We start from the raw sequence: 27,539 nt of genomic DNA on the forward strand, positions 1-27,539 counted from the left end.
ACATTTCAAGAATCTAAGGGAGAAGTCTAGATATTTCTTGAAGATTCTTTTGAATTATCAAAGAAATAAGATCAACCGGCTACAATACATTTTTTTCTTGTGGAGTTTCTTTTAGGCAATTAGGCATGCTTAGCTCAGGTTTCTTAGGTCTTCATTCACCAACAGCTTAGATTCAAATGAGGGCCTTTGGCCGTGAGGAGTCACGTCTGGACTTGCCAAAGTTATTCTGGCGCACACTGTACATCTAAAGTAGATTCTTTCATAAATTCGTACACTTACAAATGATAACTCAACATTAAAATAAAGATGATTAACTAAAATGAATGAGACAGCTGTAATTTGAGAGCAGAGGTTTTGAAGAGAAACTTTGAGAGGGGGAAAAGCAGCTAGGGAGCAAGTTTGAATGCCATTTACTAAAGCAGACGTGACCATATACAGAACAAGTCTTGACTACAACTGTCTTAAAAGAGGCCAAACAACTTCCGTGTGAGTACAAATACTGTGGGTAAAATAAAGTGGGAATAAATACATATAATTACATTAAAAAACACCCCCTGGAAAACAGTATATTCAAGCTGCTAAATAATAAACTGCTAAAATGTAGGAGAAGTGACATGCCAGTACTATGAACATGGATAAGAAACAGTCAAGCTTCTGATCTACGCTTAGTGCACAAGGTGACCCCAGGGTGCACGACGTAACAGTGGCTAGAAATAAATGATCTTGTCTCAAGTACATCACTGAGCTTATATCATTCATCTTTTCTAGTGATGGAAAAGCAAAATAATGGTTAGGACATGAGAGTGATAGTAACATTTGATTTTGATTGTTGATAGGAAAATCATGGAGGGGTCCAAGTTAATGTTTTATATTTGACTTCTTTTTACACAGAGACAACATTGAAGAGAAAATACTCTGTAATCAGAATTTATACTGATTTAGTGGTTCCCAGCCTTTTTGGCACCAGGAACTGGTTTCGTGGAAGACAGTTTTTCTATGGATGGGGCGGGGGGTGTGGTTTTGGAATGATTCAAGATTACATTTATTGTAGCCTGTATTTCCATTATTATCACATCAGCTCCACCTCAGATCAGCAGGCATTAGATCCCTGAGGTTGGGGACCCTTGGATATAACAACTTGTTTGTCACTTGAAAATTAAATAACATTGAAAAGAGGAAAATTGTTATTTTAAAATCGACAGTCATATATAAGCAAATGTATCTATAATATTATGGAATTATAAGAAATGCAAGAAGGCAAGGAAGCCCTCTGAATGGGTCTCACTGGGTTCCAGCCTTTGTTTGTAATGAGGCTGATTACACATACAAAGAAATTCATTCAAGGAATATGACTGAAAAAGTAGACAGTCAGTTCTAAATATATTCTACTGTCTATTAATAGCAGCCAATCTTACTCATGTTCTGTGGATTTCAAGGATTCCTGAAAAACCAACGAAATAAATTTAATTTTTAAATAGAATAGTAGCAACAATCTTACTGAGGATGAATAAATTCTTGAATCAAAAAGTTTGGGCATGGGTGTGAAACACTGAACTCGAAAACTCTGAGCATTTCCTCCCTTTCTTATTTTGGAGTCCAGAGATAAACAAGAGGTAGAAATGCAAAATTACTTTTATTTTGAAAAGCATATTCACTTGCAAGAGTTTCATTCTTCCCCCCCCCTTACCAAATCTTAAGATGGCCACTAAACTCTGATATTATTGAGGTCCGTTTTACTTAAAATGCTTAATTTAGAGTTTCTTAACCAAAAAGAATCCTTTTCAAGGAAAGTCCTGAAAATTAATCCTTTACAAAGCACTATGTGGATGAATATCACTGATTAACTATCATTTAAAGGATTACTTTTAATTTTAGAAGATATCACAACACAATTTAAAAAAAAATCTCGTTGAGATGAAACTCCTCAACAATTAAATATTTAATCAGTTTATAACACAAGAGAATGTTTAATCTGCATGATTTACCAATTAAAGACTGCACCCTGATGTGTCTTCAGCAACATGAGAGCTAAAACAAAATTGTCTCAGAGGGCCTCAAGATGGGCAATGCCCTGTAAAGGCACAAACGTTTACAGAGTTAGGTAGGTTTAGCATCTCTCCCAGACAACAGGATGCACTTCTGTTGATCCCTACCAGCCTCAGCATTTGGGATATTCTTGGACATTAGTAAGTGACCACAGAAGGTGCTCTTGTGACAATTACTGTGAGCATCAGTTTTGATTTCTGAAACATCACCACTTTTCAACCCAGAGACTCAAAGCTCTCTGGGAAAGTGTCCAGCCTCTCTGCTGACCCATGGGTACCTGGGGCTCACTCTGTGTTTCCTGAAACCTGACGGTGTGAGAAAAAACCTCATAACAGGCATTAAAAATGGGACTTGTGCTGCATGCTCAGTTGCATCTGACTCTCTGCAACCCTATGGACTATAGCCTGCCAGGCTTCTCCGTCCATGGGATTTTAAAGGCAACAGTACTGGAGTGGATTGCCATTCCCTTCTCCAAAAATGGAACTTGAGAATTAGAAAAGCATTGCCATGGTTTTACATTGGGATCAGACAAGTTGTAAATGGTTTTGATTTGCTAGCATTTTTTTAAACAGCTACTGACAATGCTTTATAAGTTGGAATAAGAGAGACTACCTATGAAGCAGAACTTTGCTGGTAAATCCATATTCTCTTCTGCTAGAGAACTTCCTTTAAATTTCTCTGACCCAGATAAGACACACTTTTTTAATGTGTCTTAAGGTAAATCCCTGGGTTGGAAAGATCCCCTAGAGAAGGAAATGGCAACCCACTCAAGTATTCTTGCCTGGAGAATCCCATGGATAGAGGAGCCTGGTGGGTTACAGTCCACAGGGTCGCAAAGAGTCGGACACGACTGAGTGATCAGTTTGTTTGTTTTGTTTTGAAGGTAAATTTAACATGTGAGATTTTTTTTCCCATTGGCTAAATTCAAAATACGATAATCACTAAGTTTAATTCTTTTCTTTTTTAAAAGTATAGTCAAAGCTATGGTTTTTCCAGTAGTCATGTATGGATGTCATTGGAAAAGATCCTGATTCTGGGAAAGATTGAAGGCAAAAAGGAGAAAGGGGTGGCAGAGGATGAGATGGTTAGATAGCATCTTGACTCACTGGACATGAATTTGAGCAAACTCCAGGAGATAGCAAAGGACAGGGAAGCCTGGCATGTTGTAGTACATGGGGTGGCAAAGAGTCAGACATGACTTAGCGACTGAACAACAACAAAATAGTTGCTATATAATATTATATTAAGGCTTACCAGATGGCACTAGTGTCAAAGAACTCTCCTGCTAATGGAAGAGACATAAGAGATGTGGGTTCAGTGCTTCGGTTGGGAAGATCCCTTGGAGGAGAACATGGCAATCCACTCTAGCATCCTTACCTAGAGAATCCCATTGACAGAGTAGCCTGGCAGGCTACACACCACAGCGTCGCAAAGAGTCAGACATGACTGAAGCGACTTAACACACACACAATATTGTATGTTACAGGTGTACAATGTAGTAACTTACAATTTTTAAAGGTTATATTACACTGAGGGAAGCCTGGCCTGCTGTTGTCTATGGGGTCACAAAGAGTCAGACATAACGTAACAACTGAACAACAACAGTTGCTATAAAATATTGGCTTTATTTCCTATGTTGTACAATATAAGCTATAAGAATATATTGTGCAATTCTGGGAATATTATATTCACATATAGATTTCAGTATGTGCACCATTTGACAAGCAAAGACAGCCTCCGTTTAAGATATTCTGGTCATTCTGAAAGACTTAACATGAATACAGAATATACGAGTTCCAACTATTTTTCTACCTGTAGGGTTCAGAACCATGGTGGGAGCTGTATAGAATATCAAATGACATTCCTTATGTAGAATCTCTTTTCTCCTTATCTACTGTAACTGCTACTGCTTCTTGCTTTCACCTGACCATCACAAAAGCACTTTAGAACTGTCTGCTACTCCGGGGTGCAAGACTCGGCATGCAAGCAACCCAGTAACTTTTGTCGCCACTGCTAATTAAAACTAATTTATTTAAAACCTGGAAGGGATTTCAGAAACCATCTGGAGTTCTAGACCAGCTTCTTCAGTTTACATGTGCTGTCTATACTGAGTTTCAGACAGGTGAAAGAACTTCTTGAAGTGCACTTATCCAGTCAATGGCAGAACTGTGGCTAGAACTCAGGTTTCTGGAGTCCTGGTCCAGTCCTCTTCCTCCAAACACTGTTTTATCATTTCAAATTCTGTAAATCTGAAGCTGCTGTTCAGTCACTGAGTCATGTCTGACTCTTTGAGCCCCATGGACTGTAGCACATCAGGCTTCCCTGTCCTTCACCATCTCCCAGCGCTTGCTCAAACTCATGTCCATTGAGTTGGAAGTATGGTAGGTGTAATATGGACTTTGAAACTAGAGTGACACAATTTCAAAGTCTGATTTAGTATGTAACAAGTCTTTTGTCATCTCTGGATGGGACATTTCTTAACCTGAAAATAAGGCTAAAATGGGAGTGACAGCATCTACCCATGTGGCTTCCCAGGTGGCGCTAGTGGTAAAGAACTCACTTGCAATGCAGGAGACAAAAGAGACACAGGTTCAATTCCTGGGTTGGGAAGATCCCATGGAGAAGGAAATGGCAACCCACTCCAGTATTCTTTTTTTTTCCACTCCAGTATTCTTGTCGGAAGAATTCCATGGACAGAGGAGCCTGGTGGGCTATAGTACATAGGGTCACAAAGAGTCGAACATGACTGAAGTGACTTGGCAGGCACGCAAGCATCTACCCAGGTTAGAAATGATACAGGTCAAGAACCTAGCACATTTCCTGGTACATGGAGGTCTGGGAATAGCAGTGATGACAGGTAAGGCCACAATTATAATTTTGACACTTTGAAAAAATTAGGGATGTATTGATTTGGCCAAGAAGTTCATTCAGTTTTAAGTACCAATAAAAGTCATATTTTTCATTTTCACGATGAACTTTACTGAAACAATGTATTCACTAACTGAACAACTTTTTGGCCCACCCAATACCTTAGTCAAATCCAGTACCTTCTATTAAATAGAGTGTTTGCCATATTTACTGAACACTTTTCTGAAGTTATTTCTGTTTAAAATAGAAAGTATTTTATAAGTTTAACTTATGGAGCAAAGCAAAATGTCTTGATATCTGTTCTGATATTAACCATGATCTTCAAATGATACCTTAGTTTTAATACTCCAAGATTTGACCTAAAAGTCTAAGATTATCCTATTTATGGCCTTTCAGATAATATATATTTTAGTCATCTCCCTCTTTCACACATTGAAGAAAGCAAAAAACTTCCATAGAGGCTAAAACAATAATCACAGCAATGCAGGATGCTCAGAAAGCAGGGTCATGGTGTGTGGCTGTGTGGGCTGCTCATGGGCAATGATAGGAGGTACCATTCTCCTTCATGGGTGAAGCCCCAAAACAGTGGACACAAATCTAGGGCAGTGCCCATCTTTTTGGACCTTAGTCACCAGTACAATTATTTAAACAGAACCCTAAGGTATTTAGTCAGAAATGTTAGTAACTATTATCAGGCTTCCCAGGTGGTGCTAGTGGTAAAGAACCTGCCAGCCAATGCAGGAGACACAAGAGGTTCGAGCCCCTAGTCAGGAAGATTCCCCCAGAGAAGGGAATGGCCGCCCACTCCAGTATTCTTGCCTGGGAAATCCCATGGACAGAGGAGCCTGGCGGGCTACAGTCCATTGGGTTGCAAAGAGTCAGACACGACTGAGCACATATCTCCCTTTGAATTAGGAACTATTAAGATGCTTCATTAATCAAAAAGATTTTAAAGCCAGGAACATCATGAGTAATTTATTATTACTCTTAGGACAAGTTTCACAGAATTTTCAGCAGTCTTTTCCATGCATGGGGCATCATGCAGAAAAAGATTCTTTAGTAAAACACCTGATTTCTTTTTTTTTTCTGATTTCTTTTTTTAAAGTGTTGGTATTGGAGGCAGGATCAGTGCTTTGTAGAATAATTGATTTATATAGAAATATTAGTATGTATTCTAAAATGAAGCAAATTTCTTTTGGATAAAAAGCATATCCTTTGTAAGGAATTAAGCTCTCATACTATAATCCCTGTACTCTCATCTGGGTTGGTTAAAACCACTACATAGTGACACTGCTGTGTGCATGTGTGTGTGTGTGTGCGTGTGTGTGTGTGTGTGTGTGTGTACACATTTTCCTTTGCATCTGAAGGTGGGAGCCTCCATTCCCTTACTTACTCAGGAAACACTTTAATTGGAATAGCAAAAGTTTGTCACTGATGCCTGAATAAAATTGTTCCCTTCAATTTTTTATCTGTAATAGACTCAGGTTGCTAACAGTATTTATAGGGTCATTATTTTCAACTGCTTCTTGACACCTAACAATATTATTTTAAGCTCCAGCCAAGTGGATTTCCAATAATTATATAATGTCTCTCAGTAATGATTTGTTGCTTGAGATACACATTCTACTTTACCTTTCAACACATACTTGATAACCTCTCATTTACTAACTGTAATTGAGGCAAATTCAGTCTTGGCTAATTAGGGGCTCTTAGTACCCCCTCATCTATGTTATTCTTGATGACATGTCAATAGAATTAGAGTCTACTTTTTGTTTTTAATTATAGTAATACAAGTGTGCAACTTAAAAATATTAGAATGTTTAAGGACATTGTAACTATTTTACAAATAACAAGTCCAGTGTCCTACTGGGGATATTCAAAATGACAAAACCTTCACAACCAAAACAGAATGGTTTTTTGTTATGGGATCTTTTTAGAAGCAAATCCATAGCAATATCCGATGCTTAGGCATTGGAAGGAAAGTGCAATATACACCTATAGCCATGATAATAGAACAAGCACATCATTTTAATGTTGGCCTCCTGGCATCTACTTTAGTCAGCTCCCTTGGTTAATTGCTGCCATACAAAAGTCTCAAAAGAAGTTTGGTGAATGGAGGGGAGTTGAAGTGGGAAATATTTTTATGAAGAAAGAAATTCTACCTCTGTTACAAACTTAGGATGAGTTCTGTAGTAAAAAGGTCACCAAGACAAAAAATTGAAGATGTTAAGAAATATGTAACACACAGAGATACACACACACACACATGCGTAGTGGCCTATTTGGAGAATGACTCTACCATTTTTTCAACAGAGAAAATGTGCTTCCACTATACCAAGAAGAAACATAATGGGAATAACATCAACTCTTCTTTTCTAGTTCAACATTTTTGAAAATTACCACATAAGCGAAAAAAAAAAAAAAAAAGTAAAAGAGAACTTGGAAGTGAAACATATGCTCGTAAATACAGAGCAATACCAAATGGAAGCAGAAGTTGCTAATACGGTTTCAGTATTTTGTAAAAGAGCCAGCTGGATGGATGATAATTTTTCTACCCCTGCAGGGCATCAAAGCTTTTCGGAAATCATTCTCTTCACACATATTAACACTTAGCTTATTAAAACAGATGATACTTTTATTGTAAAACAGCCTGGGTAGAGGCTAGAAACATAAAATACGAAAGAGAAGGCTCATTTTGACCACCCAACCTGGTAAACAACACACACTGACATGACAGACCATGGTGGGGAGGATGACGTAGCAAGACCTTCTGTAACTGCCACAGCTGAAGTGTCACCATGAAGCCCGTGAATTGTTGTTGTGAAAACATTTGCAGTAACTTGCATAATTAAATGAAACTGCCAGAAAAGCATTTCTAAAATGCAGAGAAGATGTACATAAATAAATACAGTTCAGAGCAAATATTACACTTCAGAATCAGCAATGGAATGGGTTATGCAAAGTTATGTCATCAGCAAAGTACCATTTCCTTTGAACTGACTGCTGCCTAATTACAAATAAGTGACAACATTGTTATTGAAATGGACTGCTCTCTTAGTCTCTTTTACAGATACTCACTGGATGAAACTCGTGGATCAAGGCATCTAAAACTACAACCTCCCCTTCCTAGGAGCTACCACGCCTTTGTGAAGACCTCCACGAGACAGGAGCAGCATTCTATCTGTTAGCAAACCTTAGTACCGGGAAACAAGATGAAAAGGCACAGTAACAGGACAGTAGCAGATATCTGGCTTTACTGTGACTTATTTCTTTGTTTCCATGAAGAATATCATATTGACTTCAGAAAAACTTTTACAGTAGGGGCCAAAAACATTACAGTATGATTCTGTTTATGGATTGCGGCAAAGGCAACTGATGTAAGCTGTACACAACGGTAAACTGGATATCATCTTGCTTGCTAAAATGAACCTTCGAATGATTTTGAGACTCTCATTCTAATAGTGACAGTTTTCAAGTATAGAAAAAAAAAAACCCATTAAGACTTCTGTCAGCAGTCAAAGAAAAAACAATAAACTATTAGCTGTGTGGAAGGGAAAAAAAGAAAAGAAAGAGTGATTTGCAGACACACTCTCAAAATGCAACTTTTCCCTTCACAGTACATCCACAATGCCAGCTGGCTCTGGAAGAGTAGCTACTTACATCGAACAACTTTTCTATGTACATTTCCTCATTGACCTTTTCTCGAAGAATGTCTTGATTTTGCCGAACAAACATAATATAGGTATCTGCCAGATCCATCCCTGGTTTCTGTTGTGAGGAAAAAGCACGGGGAATAGAACAATCTTAGGTTTTGATTGTGAAAATTTATTTAATCACCACCCTAGGAAATCATTCATTATATTATTTCAAAAGTTACACTAGAAAAATATGCTTAAGATCAACAATTGTCGTTGTTCAGTTGCCTAGTCGTGTCTGACTCTCTGTGACCCTATGGACTGCAGCACGCAAGGCCTCTCTGTCCCTCACCATCTCCTGAAATTTGCCCAAGTTCATGCCCACTGCATCAGTAACAAAAAAAAAGATCAACAATGGACACCTTCAAATTCCATAATTAAAGTATTAAATAAAAGTTTATCACTGAGGTCTATAAGTTCAGGTCATAGTTATTGTTCATTTAAAAGACTAGAAATATGTGGTTGTAAGATAGTAGATACCTTTTTAAAAAAGTGCCTACCTTACAAAGCCAATATGCTGAGTATAAATGAATAAATTTTTCAAAAAATTCCCATATGCAATAATCATTTCTTAATTGCAACTACAATTTCTTTTTCATCATTTTTGGCTGGTTTATCCATATATATATATATTTCAAAAATGTTAGCTTTCCTCGGGTTGCCTTCCTCAACTACTATGGGTGTTCAAGGAATACAAAATAAGTTTTCTTATTAGGAAGATATTGAACAAAAAACATTTAATGCATTACAAAGTGAAATGCAAATCAAAATACTGTGGGTTATCTATTGCTTCTGCTCATCTATATTTATCAATACTACCTCAAGGACTTATATTATTTTAGAAATGCGATAAGACTATGGATGAACTAGTCTCCTATGAAGAGCCAAAGGTGTGGGCTAGCTAACTTTCCAAAGTTATCCAACATTTTACATCTTCTAATGTTAGATGAGACAGGGCAGTTAATAAAAATCCTCCTTGCTATGGAATCTACAAAATCTGCACAAGGAGGGGATAAAACTCTGAATGGTTCCTTAAGAGTATTCCTTCTAAACTTATCTTTAGTTCTTTATTGAGTTTCATATAGCTTGACTAGATGATTTGTATACTCTATACCTGGAGTTGATTCATAGTCTGTACTGAGTTATTCACTTAATTAGAATAGGGTAATAATATGATGAAATGGTAAAACTGATGCCCAAATGAGTCAGTCAGTCGTGCATCATTTCATATCTGTAGGATGCACTTATATAAGCCATTAATGGACTCTTCACAAAAGTAAATAACATAAGGAAATCTGGGGAAAGAGGATGTGAATCATTTAACTATTCAGGAAGATCCCCTAGAGAAGGAAATGGCAAACCACTCCAGTATCCTTGCCTGGAAAATCCCATGGATAGAGGAACCTGGTGGGCTGCAGTTCATGGGGTTGCAAAGAGCTGCGCATGACTGAGCGACTAACACACTGCAGGAAAGACAAGATACACCTCTGAGTGGTGTTAGGACAGTGGCCATGCCTTCTCCTTAAATGAAAGACACACAGTTCTTATCACTTCTCTTTTTGTGGGGAGGAATAATAGTTTATATACAATGATAAAACTGCCCATCTCTTAACCAGTGCACAGTGCAGACACTGGCATACCTCATTAATAAAAATTAATTTGACTTTTTGCTAACGAAGTTATTTCTGGGCAATGAAAATCCCAGGAAGTACTTACTGTTCTTAGACTAAAGGGAAATTTATATCACATACACTGAAGGATACTTTCAAACATAACCTTGATATAACAAAATTCACGACTAGTTATAACAGGAAACAATTATTTATATAAACATCTTAATTGATCTTTCCTTCAAGAGCATTCCTACACAATGCAGAATATATATATCAAACTTACCAAACTCATTTTGCTGTTTTTCTACATAATTCTCATCAGCAATGTTTGAAAGTTTAAATAATTACAAGGATACTCAAGAGAAACCTAAGCGATTTTCTTCTTTGGGGCAAGTGGTGGTATACTGAGATTTCCAGTGAAAAGGTAGGGTAATTTGTATAAGATTATTAGCTACTATTAACAGTTGAAGCTCGTAAGATAAGGATTTCTCTCCGTGTTTCTCAAACTTTGTCAAAACACTAAAAATGAGTGCATTCAGAAAACATACTGCTGCAGAATGAAAATGACAGAATTATTTTCTATGTATGATAACAAGTCAGCTCCACCTGTGAGTTTCAGTCAAGTGCTTGGAAAGAAAATGCTATGATATGTATAATACCAAGGCAGCAGGGTTTTGCCCAGCTGGACTGAGAGTCAAAGAATAAACACATGAGAGGCTTGCCTCCTCCACCATTTCTCTTCACCCCACCCCATTTTTATTTCTGCCTTTCAAAAGAGGAGTATGCTTATAAATTTATACTAATTAAACACTGGACCCATCAGACTCACTGGAAACTGAGTTATAGCCAGGTGAAATGGAGAATGATGCCTTTATACACCTGCCACAGACTCGGAAGGTAATTTTCTGTTTCCTTGATCACTTTTAAGATAACATTAGACATCATGAAACATTGTCCAGGAAAAACGTTATCTTTCGCCACCTTAAACTAACAAACACTTTACAATTTAAGCCTAAAAGAAAACTCTGCGTTGTTCCCTTTGGCAGACCCAAGGGCTTAATACTGAAATGTGTAAGCTGAGACAATTCTACAACTAAGAAAATTAGAATCCCTGGTTGGGGGTGTGAAGTAAGGCTCATTTAAGTTTATTTCAACAAATTAAGTGTCGTCTTTTTCTTTTTGAAATTACACTTTCTCCCCTTTGGCAAATTAAGCTCCGCTTGCCTAGTAAACAAAACCTACAATTTTTACATTCCTCATTAGCATTATTTCTTCCTCTATCTTTGAGCTGTTTACCTATTCTTGAAACTGTGACATACACGAATTTCACACCTAGTGAATATATTTTCATGTAGCTTGTGGAATGAGACTATAATCATTAAAAGAATATACACAAGTAAGAATAACTGCAACAGCTGGTGACATTTACCAATTAGAATTATAGTTCTTTAAAACACTTTATCGTTCCTTTGGTGTATGAAGGGTAATTATCTCTGATAAATTGCTGAAAAAGATATAATTTTCCTTTTAAACAGTTTCTACTTACAGTACAAATGTGTTTGGATAGAAGACATTATCACTGGTTCAGTGCTCCTTTGTGCTAAGACTCTTGCTTTATGGCAGTAAAATTTACATACTTTGGAAGTCACTGTGTCTCATTCCATTAATACATATTATCTTATTAGGAAAAAAGTTTAGTCAGAAAACAAAAACTGAACACACTTGGTTCAGTTTTCATTTTCTGGTGTGTAAATGAAAGGCATGCATGTGACTGCATCAGCCAGACAGAAAATTGCTACGCATTTTGGTGCAAGTGGGTGTCCTCAATCTTATCAAAGGAACAGCTGGTTCAACTTCAACAACTGCAGATTTGGATGAGTTTTTATGAAGAATATTACATTCTAGAGAAGTACACTTAGAAATGCTTTCTACATCTGTAATTATCAGTTCAGTCGCTCAGTTGTGTCTGACTCTTTGCAACCCCATCGACTGCAGCACACCAGGCTTCCTTGTCCATCACCAATTCCCAGAGCTTGTTCAAACTCTTGTCCATCGAGTCAGTGATGCCATCCAACCATCTCATCCTCTGTCGTCCCCTTCTCCTCCTGCCTTCAATCTTTCCCAGCAGCAGGGTCTTTTCCAATGAGTCAGTTCTTTGCATCAGGTGGCCAATGTATTGGAGTTCCAGCTTCGGCATCAGTCCTTCCAGTAACACCCAGGACTGATCTCCTTTAGGATGGACTGGTTGGATCTCCTTGCAGACCAAGGGACTCTCAAAAGTCTTCTCCAACACCACAGTTCAAAAGCATCCTTTGGCACTCAGCTTTCTTTATAGTTAAACTCTCACATCCATACATGACTACTAGAAAAATCATAGCTTTGACTAGATGGACCTTTGTTGGCAAAGTAATTTGTAATTACAGTTTTCTTAACAAAGGAGAAAATAACTATTAAAGAACACATAGTAAGCACATGCGTGTTAAGTTGCTTCAGTTGGTTCCAACTGTTTGTGACCCTATGGATTATAGCCCACCAGGCTCTTCTGTCCATGGGATTCTTCAGGCAAGAATACTGGGTGGGTTGCCATGCCCTCCTCCAGGCAGTCTTCCTGACTCAGGGATCTAACCTGTGTCTCATGTCTTGCATTTGTAGGAGGGTTCTTTACCACTAGCACCATCTGGGAAGCCCTATAACAAGCACATTATGTATAAAATACTGGGTCTCCTGCATTGCAGCAGATTCTTTACTGTCTGAGGCACCAGGAAAGCCTTAAATACTCCTAAAAGAGAGTCAATGTTGTTTTCCATTCTCTATTCAAACGTTTGAGATCCTCAGTTCACTAAGCACTAACTTCTCCATCTTGCTCTTTAGGGTAGTAATCTCTAAATCAAAATAAGACTTCCTGGATTACTTCTAAATTGATTCAGAAAAGAACAGAATGTGGCTAATGAAATGACAGTAAAAGGTAAAACATCTAAAAAATTCCCCCAGGGGCATAAAGAAATCAATACACATGGAAGGGAATAGAGTATCGAAAGGTGAGTTCCTCTGACTTGGGCCGCATCAGAAACAGAATACACCAGCGAGTGAATGCGTTTAAGTAAGGGTGCAGACTCCAGCAAATTTTCTTCCAGCGTTAATCACTAGTTGACTTAGTGAGATGAACACGCCGTTCAAAAAGAGAAAGAAAAAAATTCCTCGTTAATTATATACTACAAATGCTTACTTCCTGCTGCTGCACCTAATTCCACAGGTGCAAGTCTTTACTTTCCTCATTCATGGGTAGGTGGGTGCAGTGCTGAGGACATTTTTCACAGCTACACATTTCGATACAGAAGAAGCCGCTTAACCTTCCACGGAAGGTTAACAATACACTATGCAAACACTGTCATGGTGTCTATTTAACAAGGAGACAAATTTTTAAATATACTATTTCCGTCTCAAAGATTAATAGAAGCTACAGTCTAATTGACTTAATTTGAAAGTGCACATCTCATAACCTAGCCTGCCTTGAAGAAACAATCAAGAGTGGAACTCTGATATCTTGATTTATGATAATCTGTGTGCTTCAGAAGTGAAATATCTGCACCTGGTCATTATTTTTATTTGCAAGAAAAATGGATCTTCTGAGATTTAAAACAATAGCTGCTGCTGCTAAGTCGCTTCAGCATGTCTCTTCAATTTGAAGTTGTGGTAGGAAAAATTTACATTTCCACTCTGGCATTTCAGATTCAGGAAAACTCTATGATTGATCATCAGAGAACGTAGGACCTAACTGTACAAACACACAACTTATCTGAGGTACCTTTAATAACAACATATTTTTTCTTTTATTGTTTAATATGTTCCTTATTAGTTCGGAATTTATGCAGCAATTTCTATGTTTTATATTTGAGTGAAAATGTTCTTAAAATTAAGTTTCTCAAAAGTATTTGGAGTAGTTTAAGAAGTTACATACACTCAAATACTTAAAGTTAAAAAAAAAGTTTTGAGTATAGGTGTGATGATTGTATGTAAAACATATATACACTTTTTTAAACCAAATTTTCCAAAAACTAAAGTAATTATATTGTATTCACACATAGAAAATCAAAAAGAAAGAAACTGAATGAAGGCCTTCAAATTAGACTTATTCCAACTTAAATATAAGCCCAGGATGAAGACTAATTCATAAAAAGGGGGAGAAGAAATGTAAATAATGGAAAAGCCGTAAGGATATAAAATTTTCAAGATTTTCTAATAACAGTTTATCTAGGTTTTTAAATCAAATTATTTCCAGCAGCAGCCACAGATACCTCTTCCTTTGTTAAATGTAGAGCTATTCAAAATTCTATTAATTCACACTATAATGCATTTTGAATCCAAATTAGGAAGTAGAAAATTCTGAATTAGATAATGGCATGCACATCCATTTGAAAACATCTCTCGGACTTGGAGCATGCAACATGTGTGTTTTAAGTATGTAATTTCATTCAGTCCCACATTCTAAGGGATAGGGTTCCATTACTCCAGAATTCTTGCTCTGGATAAGAGTCTTCTGTTTGCTCCCTGTAAGCACAGTCAGTAAAAAAGCAGATTCCTACCACAATGCTGCAAGAATATCTTACATCAGAATCCGCTATAATTAACGCTCCTATAGTGTATGCAGTCATATTGTTCAAATTCTTAAAATTCACCCGAAAGCTTCACACTATTCCTTCTAAATAGTGACATATTTTATGTGTTCATTGATTTAAGTGCTAGCACGTTTAAACATTTTTGTTGTATCGTGGCAGAAAACCTTCCAAAGAGGAGGTGATTTTAAATATTAAAAGGAATATTGAATAGTAATTTAAAATAATAGCCTAAAGTACTCAAGGAAAAGAGGCAGGTTGATTTTCAACTGAGACTTATGGGCTTAATTTTCATCTTACTATGACTTACCCACTTGAGCTCATGAGCATATAGTATCTCTCTTGCTATTTCTGATCTATAAGATCACTAACGTCTCAAGAGTTTTGACGATTAGCTGCTGATACAGAGAGGAAAGTGATAACATGTATGTCACACACTAGCTTTATAATATTATTTTCATTATTATATATACTCAATATTATAATATTTCATTATTATGAGTAATTAGGGTGACTAGGAAGAAATTAAATCTCCCATTTATAATACTGCTGTAACCTTCCCCTGTCTATCTATAGTTGCTATGATGTCAACTATAGAAACTACACTGAGGACTTGAAGACTAAACTTTAAATGCTGTGGGTATTATTTCATTTCGCCTTTAAAATTCAGATTGCCTGGGGTTGTGTTATTTGGCACTAACTTGGAACCTTTCAGATTTTGGCCTAAAGGACACATGAGGATGCTAGAATGTCAGGGTCTGGAGGCAGTTCATGGATTACCCTTCTGTAAGAGGAATGAGACAGACAAGAAAACGAAAGAAATAAAGATGAAAGAAGCAAAGCACTCTTCTAGGAAGCACAGAAGGCAACCTCGCCTGCTCCTATAACGGCGAGACTCTCAGCTTGGTCCGGGTGTGATCTGCCTCTGCAGGTGAACACGTCCCAGTGGGCACGCGCACCATTCCCCATGTTCTGCCTGGCTCTCCCTCTGACGTAAAGCACCGGCTGTTCCAGCGGCCTCATCTGGGTAACAAACAATGTCTGAACAAAGGAAGGAGGAAAAACACCTCTTGTCACTGAACTGACTGGCTATACTTTGAAAAGTCATCACTGGCACATGCAAGGTGCTTGAGAGTCTAAAATAAAAGGAGAATAAATGAAAAGCAATCTAATGTTTTTCACCCTGTGGAAAACAAAATGGTTTTTCTTTTGGAAAATGGTCATGCTCTGAAGCAGAGGGTGCAGGGCAATGTATGGTGCGGGGAGCATCATTCCAGGTAGAAGCGAAGACAATCCTATTTACATGAACAGTGTGTGACATTTATAAAGCACATACTATATGCTTTTATTATTTTTATAATGTATATTTTTATTATTTTTATAAACAAATATGTACTTTTATTATTATTTAATATTATCCACATTAATATGTGCATCAAATCCTCAAAAGAAACCAGTGAAGGAGACAGCCCAGGGAATGACACCACTGTCGTCACTGCCCAGGTGGGAAGCCCAGGGGTCAGACTGCCAGTAAGGGGCAGAGGTGGGACTTGAACTGAGATCCCGGACTCCACACCAAGCCTGTCCAGTAGAGTATGCTGCGTGCTCAGTCGCTCACTCATGGGCCACTCTTTGCAACCCCATGGACTGTAGCCCACTAGGCTCCTTTGTCCATGCGACTTCCCAGGCAAGAACACTGGAGTGGGTTGCATTTCCTTCGCCAGGGAATCGTCCCAACCCAAGGATCGAACCCATGTCTCTTCTGTTTCCTGCATTGACAGGTAGGTTCTTTACCACTAGCACCACCTGGGAAGCCCCCACAGTACAGAGCTGAATTCAAGTCACACTGTGGAGAACGGGAAGGTTAGAAATCTTCGGCAAGTGTTATAACAGAGAGAGAACGTTTGAGAGAACTGTTAATGAAGACAGGAAAAAGATAAGCCATCTCCACCTTCTCAGGGAGGACCACCAGGGTCAGGCGGCAGCGCTAAGCAGCCGATCCAGGGGGAGTGTCCTTGTCCTTGGTCGCCGTCAACCTCATCTTGTCCTCCAGGTCTCTTTAGCTGTGTCACCTCACTGACTAGTGCAGAGGTCACATGTGATGTGTGTAATAACCTGCAATAGGCATTGTTCACATACACACCCACACCAAAATGCCCTATAACTTAACGGCCTGTAAAACAAAATTGCAGAATTGGAGTTGGAAAGGGCTTTTACAAAAAATCTATTTGGTTCCATCCGATCTCTGCTGTGGCAGGTGGGGTCTTCATTGCAGTGTGCGGACCCTCTAGTTGTGATGCGTGGGCTCACTTGCTGTGAGGCACGTGGGATCTCAGTTTCCTAACCTGGAATCGAACCTGTGTCTTTTGCATTGCCAGGCAGATTCTCAGCCTCTGGACCATTAAAGAAGCCCCAGAAAGGGCTTTTAAATGTCCCTTTAAATGTTAAGTGTCATCTGGTTATTTTCCCCACATAATTCAGCCATCTGCAGTACCACATCTGGTAAAAGAGTGGAGTAACTGCTACTATACTATATCACCCTTGTAAAGAATTTTAGTTTCTTTTTTTGTTCTTAACACACTGACTTCAGTTCTGCCTCCCACTGGGTTTTAGTTACTGATCCTTGTTCTGTCCTCTTGACCGGATAAATATTAAGGCTTCCTCTTCTGTAAAATGGGAACTCCATATATTAAAGAGCACTCTCTTGTCTCTTAGGTTTTTCCTCCCTCAAGAGTAATATCCTGATTCCCCCCTCTTTTTTTTCTTTATAAGCCATTATTTCCAGATTCCCTTAACTATGCTGGCTGCTCTCTACAATAGGAGGTAAACTAAAAAGTATATGTTGGTTTTAAAAGACTATTGATAGATTTGCCACATTAATAGATGTGAACAAGATAGTATAGAACAGAATGATTATTTTTTTAGAATCTGGATACTAGATTTACTATAATCAATAATAATGTTGTATAATGACAGCTAACACTTATCGATCACTAATTTCATTCTAGGAATCTTGAAAAGTGCTTAACATATTTGCAACAAGCCTAGAAGTGGTATAATTCTATTTCCCTTTGATAAAATAATTGATGTTCACACAGGTATATGTGTGCTACATGTTTAGACACTCGGTCATGTTTGATTCTTTTGCAACCCCATGGACTATAATCCGCCAGGCTCCTCAGTCTATGGAATTTTTCAGGCAATACTGGAGTGGGTTGCCATTTCTTCCTCCAGAGGATCTTCCCGACACAGGGATCGAACTGGGTCTCTCGTGTCTCCTGCATTGGCAGGTGGATTCTTTACCACTGCACCATCTGGGAAGCCCACACACAGGTATATGCCTATTTCCAAACTCATCTAATTATAAACACTAAATATGTGCAGTTTTTAATATATCAGTTATGCCTCAATAAAGCTGTAAAAAAAAAAGAAACTGATGCTCAAGATTATACAGATACTGAGCAAAGTGGTGGAGCAAAGGTTGAAAGTGAGGCAGTCTGGCTCCTGAGTTTGGTTTATACCTTCTCTGCTGTGTTCCCTCCACAGGTCCACACTACCTCGTGGTTTTGTTTTCAGTAGCTACCTTACATTATGGTCTCATACACATTCTCATCCTATTTTCTAACACATATTGCTATCAGCTACATCTTCCCAACCTTATAGGGAGGCAATATGTCTTTGAGGGGGGGGTTAGTTTTAATATACTACCTAAATTTTTTTTAATTAAAAAAATTTTTATTGGCATAATAGGGACACAGATGTAGAGAATAAATGTTATGGACACCAAGGTGGGTGGATAGGTGGGGTGGGATGAATTGGGAGAGTGGGAATGACATATTTATACTATTATGTATAAAAGAGCTAACTCCTTCTCCAGGGGATCTTTCCAATCCAGGGATTGAACCCAGGTCTCCCCACTGCAGGTGGATTCTTTATCAGCTGAGCCACGAAGGGTGCTCAAGAATACTGGAGTGGCTGGCCTATCCCTTCTCCAGGGGATCTTCCTGACCCAGGAATTGAAAAGGGGTCGCGTGCATTGCAGGCAGATTCTTTACCAACTGAGCCATCAGGAAAACCCAACTAATGATAACCTACTGTACAGCACAGGGAACTCTACCCAATGCTCTGTGGTGACCTAAAGGGAAGTCGCTCAGTCGTGTCCGACTCTGCGACCCCGTGGACTGTAGCCTACTAGGCTCCTCCGTCCATGGGATTTTCCAGGCAAGAGTACTGGAGTGGGTTGCCATTTCCTTCTCCTGTGGTGACCTAAAGGGGAAGGAAATATAAAAAAGAGGGGAGATAGGTCTACATATAGCTGATTCACTTTGCTATACAGCAAGAAACGAACATGACATTAATATACTACTTTAACTCTACTGAATGTTTGGTTTGGGCCTGGTGTTCCCATCTGTGAAGCTAAGGTGAATGTTTTCATGCTGGCCCTGTTTTCCCTCCCCGTCTCTCAGGACTGAGTTCCCTTCAGCTAAGTTACTGTTAGGATGAACAGACTCATTCTCTCCAGGTCTTGCTTTTCTTTAATGTCTGAGGTTTTTGCCACCATGAACACACCAAGGTTCAATAATGGAGCCTTGAACTGTGTAACTATGACAGGAACTTGTCTCCAGATTGGTGGTTGGGTGGTTTAGTCATTAAGTCGTGTCCGACTCTTGCAATCCCATGGACTGTAGCCTGCCAGGCTCCTCTGTCTATGGAGTTCTCCAAGCGAGAATACTGGAGTGGGTTGCCATTTCCTTCTCCAGAGGATCTTCCCCACCCAGGAATCAAAACCCGGGTATCCTGCATTGAAGGAAGATTCTTTACTGACTGAGCTATGAGGGAAACCCCTTGTCTCCAGATGAGGGCTATTTAATCAAGAAAAAAAATCTATCAAACCATCTGAAGGTCACTCTTTATCACCTTGACTAGGAAGACATCATGGGAGGCCCTACCAGCTTCTTTGCTAAGATGCATGAGATAACAAAGTTTCTTTTTGTTCAGGAACATTTTAATGACTTTTCTCTTATGTATGATATGTTTTCTTTTATAAAGAAGTATCACGAAAGTACAAAGATACATAAGACTATGTTCATAACATGCTATATTTAAGTGACTAGATTTGAATCATTTTCTGTTATTGACACTTATACATCTTTAGTTGTGCTATAATTATAAGGTATACCAGATAATCAATTATGTTCCAGGAACATGAATTCCTTCTTCTCTTTTGCATTAGGAATACCACTTAATTGTATGGATATACCACTTCTTGTTTATCCATAGGCTGGACTGAAAGACATTTTGGTTGCTTTCAATTTTTGGTGATTATGAATAAAGCTGCTATGAACATTTTTGCAGGTTTCATTGTGGACATATATTTTCAGATCAGTTGAATAAATACCTAGGAGTGTAATCAGTGGGTTGCTAAAGCCTATATTTAGGTTTGTAAGAAACTGCCAAATAGTCTCCCAAAGTGGCTGTACAATTTTGCATTTCCACCAGCAATGAATGAGAATTCCTCTTGCACTGGATCGTTGTCAACATTTTGCTATTAACAGTGTTAAATTTTAGCCATACCAATAGGTGTGTAATAGTATCTCATTGTTTTAATTTTTATTTCTCAAATGACAAATGATATTGAGCACCTTTTTATGTGCCTATTTGATACCTATATGTCTTCACTGTAGTATCTGTTCTGATCTTTTGCCCATTTTTTTAATTGTGCTGTTTGTTTTCTTATCCTTGAGTGTTAAGAGTTGTCTGCACATTTTGGATAAAGTCCTTGAGCAAATATGTCTGTAGCTTGTCTTTTTACTTCCTTTAAAGTGCAGAGTGCTGTGTGTGCTTAGTTGCATCTGATTTTTTGTGACCCCCATGGACTGAAGCCCGCCAGGCTCCTCTGTCGATGGGGGTTCTCCAGGCAAGAATACGGGAGTGTGCCGGCATGCCCTCCTCCAGGGGATCTTCCCACCCCAGGTCTCTCGCATTGCAGGCAGATTCTTTACCATCTGAGCCACCTATTAATTCCAACTTACAATGTTTCTCTTTCATGGATGTTTTGGGGTTTGTATCTAAACTTAAGGTAGTATTTTCTCTTATGTTTTCTTCCAGAAGTTTTATAGCTTGCATTTCACAAGTAGGTTTTTAAATCAGTTGTAAGTTAATTTTTGTGAAAGGTAAGCCACTGTTCTTTTTTCTCATAAAGTTCTCTGTAAAAGATTGCTTCGGAGAGGTATCTTGCTGGAGTTTTAGCATTAAAAAAATAGTAACAGCCAACAGCATCTCATAATTTTTGAAATTAAATTTTACTTCCAGATCTAAGGGAGAAACTCTAGCAATCTACCATGGTCACACCACATCTATGGTTTAGTATGCTTTGCTGTGTGTGGCAACTTGATATAATAGTGACATTAGTAAGTTGGAATTCATTAGAGAGTGACTGGTATGGTAAAGAGTCTGAGCACAATTGCTATGGCTGTTTTCATGATATGTCTATCATGAAACTGAGTCAGTTGGAACTGAGAACTGAGTCACTGGAAAAGACCCTGATGCTGGGCAAGATTGAGGGCAGGAGAAAGGGATGACAGAGGATGAGATGGTTGGATGGAATCACCGACTCGATGGACATGAGTTTGAGTAAGCTCTGGGAGCTGGTAATGGACAGAGAAGCCTGGTGTGCTGCAGATCATGGAGTCGCAAAGAGTCAGACACGACTGAGCGACTGAACTGAACTATTTCTCTATCTCTTTTATTCCTAGACACTGAACAGCTTGCAGGCAGGACATATATATATTTTCATTGTAGCCCAGAGTCTAGCACTTAGTGATTATTAAATAAGATTTATTCAACAAATTTAGTGAAAAAGTTAAGGATGTTTAATGTAGAAAATAAGAATTCCTTAGACAACAAATCCTTTTGAATAGCCATCATATCTCTTGGGAAGAGGATGCATGATAATTATCACCAAATATCTGAAGGGCTATCATGCAGAAAAGGAATTAGAACCAAGATAGAAATCACAGAGGTACAGAATTTCAACTCGTTACACATAAGAGGAAGCTGCCTTATGGTGAGCCTACAATCACTAAAAAAATTAAAAGAGCTTGACTGAATCTTTTTGAGGGCTATCAGGAGAGGGGGCTTCTGCATCAGAAGGAGCATGAATGAACCACTTTCCGTATCTTTCAACGATGAAGCTCTATGGGCTCTAACAGATCTAGTACAGAGTCAAATTAAGAATTGCAAAAGCCCTAAGAACAGAAATAATTGCGGTGTTCCATTCCATTTGTATTTAATAATTCAAAATTAGAAACAAAATCTATATTATAAAGTACTCATTAAGAACAATAAAGTCCATATGTTCCCATGATGACTTGTCCTTTTCTTCTTCAGACAGCAAATATAAACTATTCCCCCTTACTGCTTCCTTTCTCTCTTTTGAGAGGCTCCTTTGCAGGATCACACACATGTGATTAATTCTGCTTATTGCCCAGTACTGATTTTCTGATTCTAATACAAGACAAAGAGTATGCCAAAACTTCTTTGGGAATTATTTGTAAAACTAAAAACAAACAAAACCTACTCCCAAGAAACCCTAGGCAAAGATAGGAAAGTCCATAGCCTTTTCATTTCAAATGTTCATTTTTAATAACTATAGCATCAGTAAATCTGGGGACTGTCGAATCCATAGTATAAAATGAAGTCATGCAATTTAAAAATAAGGGCCACCTACAACAGATATACAAAGCTTGCCAGCACTAAAAGTGCTAACATTTATAATAATGACCTAGAGATGGTAATGCTATTCAAGCACAGCCTGAATTAAAGATGAGATGACTTATATTCCACTTAGTTTTAAATTTTATGGTTTTTTTTTCCATTGTGCTCTAACTCTTTGATATACATGCCAAGACACATGATTCAACAGACTATCAGAGGCCTTGATCATATATACGTGATAATGGAATTTAAGGCAAAAACTTTGTTAATGATTGTCAACTTACAAATGCTGTACTAACTTATTGATTATATTTATCACGTAAATTTTTTTTTCCTTGTAGCTAAGTAAGTTTCATAGTTTCCTCTCTTAATTTTTGAACAAATTTACAGGTTATGCATTATTTCCCAAGAATTCTGTGAAAAACCAAATGATAAGTAAGTCAACACTGATTTGTTTATAACACTTCTGTATTTAGAAAACTAGTCCTCTGATTTAACTGATTCCTCTTGTTTGTTACTTAAACTCCTATAAGACACCTGTTAGAGCCTTCATGGAAAGGGAAGGAGAGTGAATTTTTTTCTATAAATAATGTGAGGCATTTTCTCCCTGATCCTGGAGCTACCCCCTGAGCTGGTAAATTCTCATGATGAACTGACCTCCATAAGAGTCCCCAAGTTGCAACAGGAAAAGTACAGTGAAATAACCTTGTCAGGTTTTGCTATGAGGGCTGGCCCTCACTTAAGAAAAATAAACTGCTCCCTGAGGGAATCACACTGGTTTAAAGATTTGAAATAAACCCATGGTGAACCATAGATACATTTTTAGAAGAATTATATATAGTTTTTAAAAGCAAATAAAAAATACTTACTGGAACATCAACATATTTTGCAGCTGCTTTCACCTTAAGTGGAAAAGAGATAATTATGAGAATTGTTTTCTTAACTGATAAGTACTATGACAGCAGTCAAAAGAGAGAGGAGAACTCATTCAAAATACTCACAGTGAATGACAGGATGGATGAAAAGAAAGTGCCTTCATCATATCTTGAGAGCTTAGACAACACCCCTTCCAGCACTGAAACAAACTAGAACACAGTTTATGGTTGAGTATTTAGGGTAGGACTGTGCACACAAACGCATAACAGGGCAAACAATTCCTGGACCAACTTCTTCTTTTTGGCACAAAAACCCAAAATGTACAAACTCACACCTAAGAGGTTGGCTTATGATGTTTATTCTCTTATTTTGAAGATGAACTCTAAGGTCCTTTCACTTTTCAGGAAATAATATGTACATTTTTAAAGACAAAAGAACAATGTATAATAGGAGTCTGGTTACTATGTGTGAGATAATTTAAACCACTTAGTAAATAACTTTAAATCCCTGAGACTATTCCTTAAAATAACTTTCAACTCCAGTATAGATAAGTTCTCATCACAAGGAAAAATATTATAACTATGAATGGGGATGGATGAGGTTAAGCAGACTTATTTTGGTGACCATTTTGAAATTCATACAGGTATCAAATCATTATATTGTATACCTGCAACTAATACAGTGTTGCAGGTCAATAACACCTCAAGAAAAAAATACAGATGTCTAGAAGCAACAATGGTCAAGTGTTCAAATCCCATTCTATCATATATCACTTGACCATTCCCCAACTTTTTCTAATCACAGAAGAGGCTGAATGAAAAAGAGAACAGATAATGAAAAGGAGGTGCAACATCTGAGGCTCTTGTAACACTAAAATGAAGTCTGATACTTTAGCTAGCGAGTATTCACCAAGCAGCTCCAACTGGGACACGTAAGGATCACCCCAGCTTTCAGAAGCTTACAAAGCAATCAGGAGCTCAAACAGAGACACACATGTCAGGGTACAATGGAAAGAGCACCAGACTGAGCTGATTCTGTTACTGACTACTATGTGGGGTCCAGACAACCAGTGCACCAGTTCCCCCATCAGTCAAACAGTGTGTTTGTGTTGGGGGAGTAGTATGGAATTTAAACTGTCTTAAGAGTTCTACCTTTCTAAACTTTTAGTTTCTATGAAATGAAAATTAAGATATATATACATAATGTAATTTAAAATGTGGAGCATTTTATTTCATTGAGTGGGAACATTAAGATCTGGCATGAAGATAAAGAAGAGATGTTAATAAGTATCTACTATCCTACATCTTTCCTTTTTAGAACTAAAATAATATGCACTATTGAAAAATTATACTTTCCCAAAGGGAAAATACTGACAAGGTTTTTTAAATACGAAAAGGGAAATTAATGAAGGCTGGTTTTTGTTCACATAGCAGCTTCTTCAACAAAGTGATAATAGTTCCAGGGACACAGCTTATTGGTCTCTGGTGACCAGGGAGCTCACTGAGAGTGCACAGGAGATACTCTTTTCTCTATGGCTGGTCAATTACTGCAAAATAGTTTATGCAAAAGAAACAAAAACTTCCCTATAGGTTTCTCCATCACATCATTTGCGACATGATGTAAGAACACAGAAACAGATTCATGCAAACCGCTGACTAAAATTTTGTTTTTAAAGAACAAGAATTATATATGGTCGGTTAGTTATCCTAGGGCACACAAACAGCAAAAAACACAAAATTACAAATTGCTCACAACTAAACGTCCACTGAGCACTTTCCTCCTGCTCGTTCAGATTTCTTACCTATCACAGCTGGCTAACTCAACTTGATGTGGTTGGCAAAGACCCAGAAGGCCAATACTCCAGGGCTCTGTCAGATCAGGGGAAGGGAATTCCAAACTTAATGGCCCTCTGTGGAAAATGCCTCATCTCTAGTAACTCAAATCCTGAGCGCTAGTGTGAGCTGGGTGATCTCATTCGCCACGAGGAGAGCGACCATTGCTATGGTTACCAGACAACCTGCACCGCTGAAGGCTCTAGCACAGCACCTGGTCCCTGGTGCCTGCAAGCATTTGTCTCCACGGGGGAGTGATGCTGAGGGGCCAGCCAAGCTAGAGGCCGACCTTGGATGGGTTTAGAAGGTCTGAGGTCGAGTTGTAGCTCTGCCTACTCTTTGGCTGTGAGTTAAGAGGCTGGACATTCAGCTTCTCCAGCCTCAGTGTACTCATCCATAAAACGAGGAGGATGACACTGCTCTGCCCACCACAAGGATGGGGTGAAGATCAACAGAGATGATTCAGATGAAGGGCCTGTGAAAACGGCAACACACTAAGAGATGTAAAGAATGAATACCATTGGTATGATTAGCTAAATCACTAGGGATTATATGTCTAAAAACCTACACATATTAAGTTACAAGTTAGTGGGGGTAACCGTGGGGTTGTTCAGTGGTAAGGAGAAATAATAAATTTGGTTATGAGAGAATGGGTCTTATTCAATGAAATGATATCTATGGAGGCAGGATAGAGTTGACAATATAAGTCAGAAGACCCAGGTCGGAATCCTGTCTGTCTCAAGGTGTTGGGGCTGACGGTAGAGGAGGGAGGCTTTGGATACAGGTGGTCTGGCTCCAAAGCTCTGTTTTTTATCATCAAACTACAAAGTTGTAATAATTAAATGATATGACAGTTATGTGCCTGGTATATAATAAGTGTTCAATAAATACTATTTGGTTATTATTATTATTGGAGTTTCCCTGGTGGCTCAGATGGTAAAGCGTCTGTTTGCAATGTGGGAGACCCAGGTTCGATCCCTGGGTTGGGAAGAGCTCCTGAAGAAGGAAATGGCAACCCACTCCAGTACTCTTGCCTGGAAAATCCCACAGGTGGAGGAGCCTGGTGGGCTACAGTCCACGGGGTCGCAAAGAGTTGGACACAACTGAGCGACTTCACTTCACAATATGGGAAATACAAAAAGTATGACTCTTAGAACCTTCCCTCCAGGAACATACAAACTAGCAGGAGAGAAAGAGATGTATACAGTTGGTCATGAGGCAAGGCAGGAAGTGATGAGGGACAAATAGTATAACTGAACTGACTTCCACTGGAGGAGAGTGGGTAAGCTTCATTCACATGGTAGCATGGAACCTGAGCAGGACAGCTGAAATGCAGTGGCTAAAACAACACTGGGGCAAGTCCATCAGCAGATGACCCCCACAGATCAGGCAGAAGTTTCCCCACTGTGGCAGACGGCAGCCTGCCTAGGTTGTCCTTTGCAGAGTATGAACAGCACCAGGTTATACCCCACCGAGGCCAACGTGTGGATGGGTGGTCCTGCTGCACGCATGTCACAGAATTCTTGGCCTCCATGTTAACAACAGGGCAGAGTGTCTCCCTGGGATCCTTCCTACTCCAAATGGTCCCGGGGGAGGCCGCACAAGCAGGGACTCTAAGTGCTTACACGGCAGTGAGCAGTGCCTGGCCCCCTGGGATCACCCAGGTAAGCCATATGGTTCCAACAGGAAGGTTTTCTTTGTCAAGGCACACGTGGTGGAAGAGCTACCTTAAAACCCCACATCTATTAATATCAACATTGACTAACAGCAATGTAGTTTCCACCTGGCTTTTAACTGTGTAAAGCTGCAAGAATCCAAAAAAAATCCAGTGAAATGCTGGATTTAGTCGCTGTGTCTTTAACTGCTTCCTGTGAACTTTCTCTGTACAGCTCAGGGAGTATATAAATACTCACAGATTGCCTTGAGCTCTGTTCTCTTGAGAATGTCGGGTGGGAATGAAACCCTGTAATCTCTTTGTTTCCCTGCTCTTTACTGTGGATGTCATTTACTGGGTTTGTTGGAATAATACTGAGCACCTAAAGTCTGTCTGGGTGATTACCAACTTTGCCTCATCACGTACACCCTCAGGGAAATTAAAGATGAAGGCGCAATGAAGTGACCAGTAGAATGAAACTTGCATTGTGCCACACGGCATATGGGTTTAAATTTCCTGCTGGGTTTTAACAGGGTTTAAGAGGCATTTTCCTATGTGTGTATATAAAGCTAAGAAGACATGCCACAGTCAAAAACACATAAACAAACAAATCTAAAAAAAAAAAA

The 27,539-nt window shown here is 38.7% G+C and overlaps 1 protein-coding gene across 23 annotated transcripts in view; it reads right to left on the reverse strand.

Annotated features, from left to right (window-relative positions):
• Positions 1-27,539, reverse strand: part of CADPS2 (calcium dependent secretion activator 2) — a 571,224-nt gene that overhangs the window by 19,245 nt on the left and 524,440 nt on the right. For 21 of the 23 annotated variants that reach the window (XM_043872603.1, XM_043872601.1, XM_043872591.1 and 18 more), the window contains 3 exons: positions 23,553-23,636; positions 23,421-23,453; positions 8,575-8,682 (listed from right to left, as the gene is read on the reverse strand). In XM_043872603.1, coding sequence (XP_043728538.1) covers positions 8,575-8,682; positions 23,421-23,453; positions 23,553-23,636 — 225 coding nt within the window. The remainder of the gene's footprint in view (positions 1-8,574; positions 8,683-23,420; positions 23,454-23,552; positions 23,637-27,539) is intronic. The other 2 variants (XM_043872589.1, XM_043872592.1) reach the window with 2 other exon arrangements.

Source organism: Cervus elaphus, chromosome 18 (genome assembly GCF_910594005.1).
Source record: "Cervus elaphus chromosome 18, mCerEla1.1, whole genome shotgun sequence".
In the NCBI taxonomy this organism is placed as follows: domain Eukaryota; kingdom Metazoa; phylum Chordata; class Mammalia; order Artiodactyla; family Cervidae; genus Cervus; species Cervus elaphus.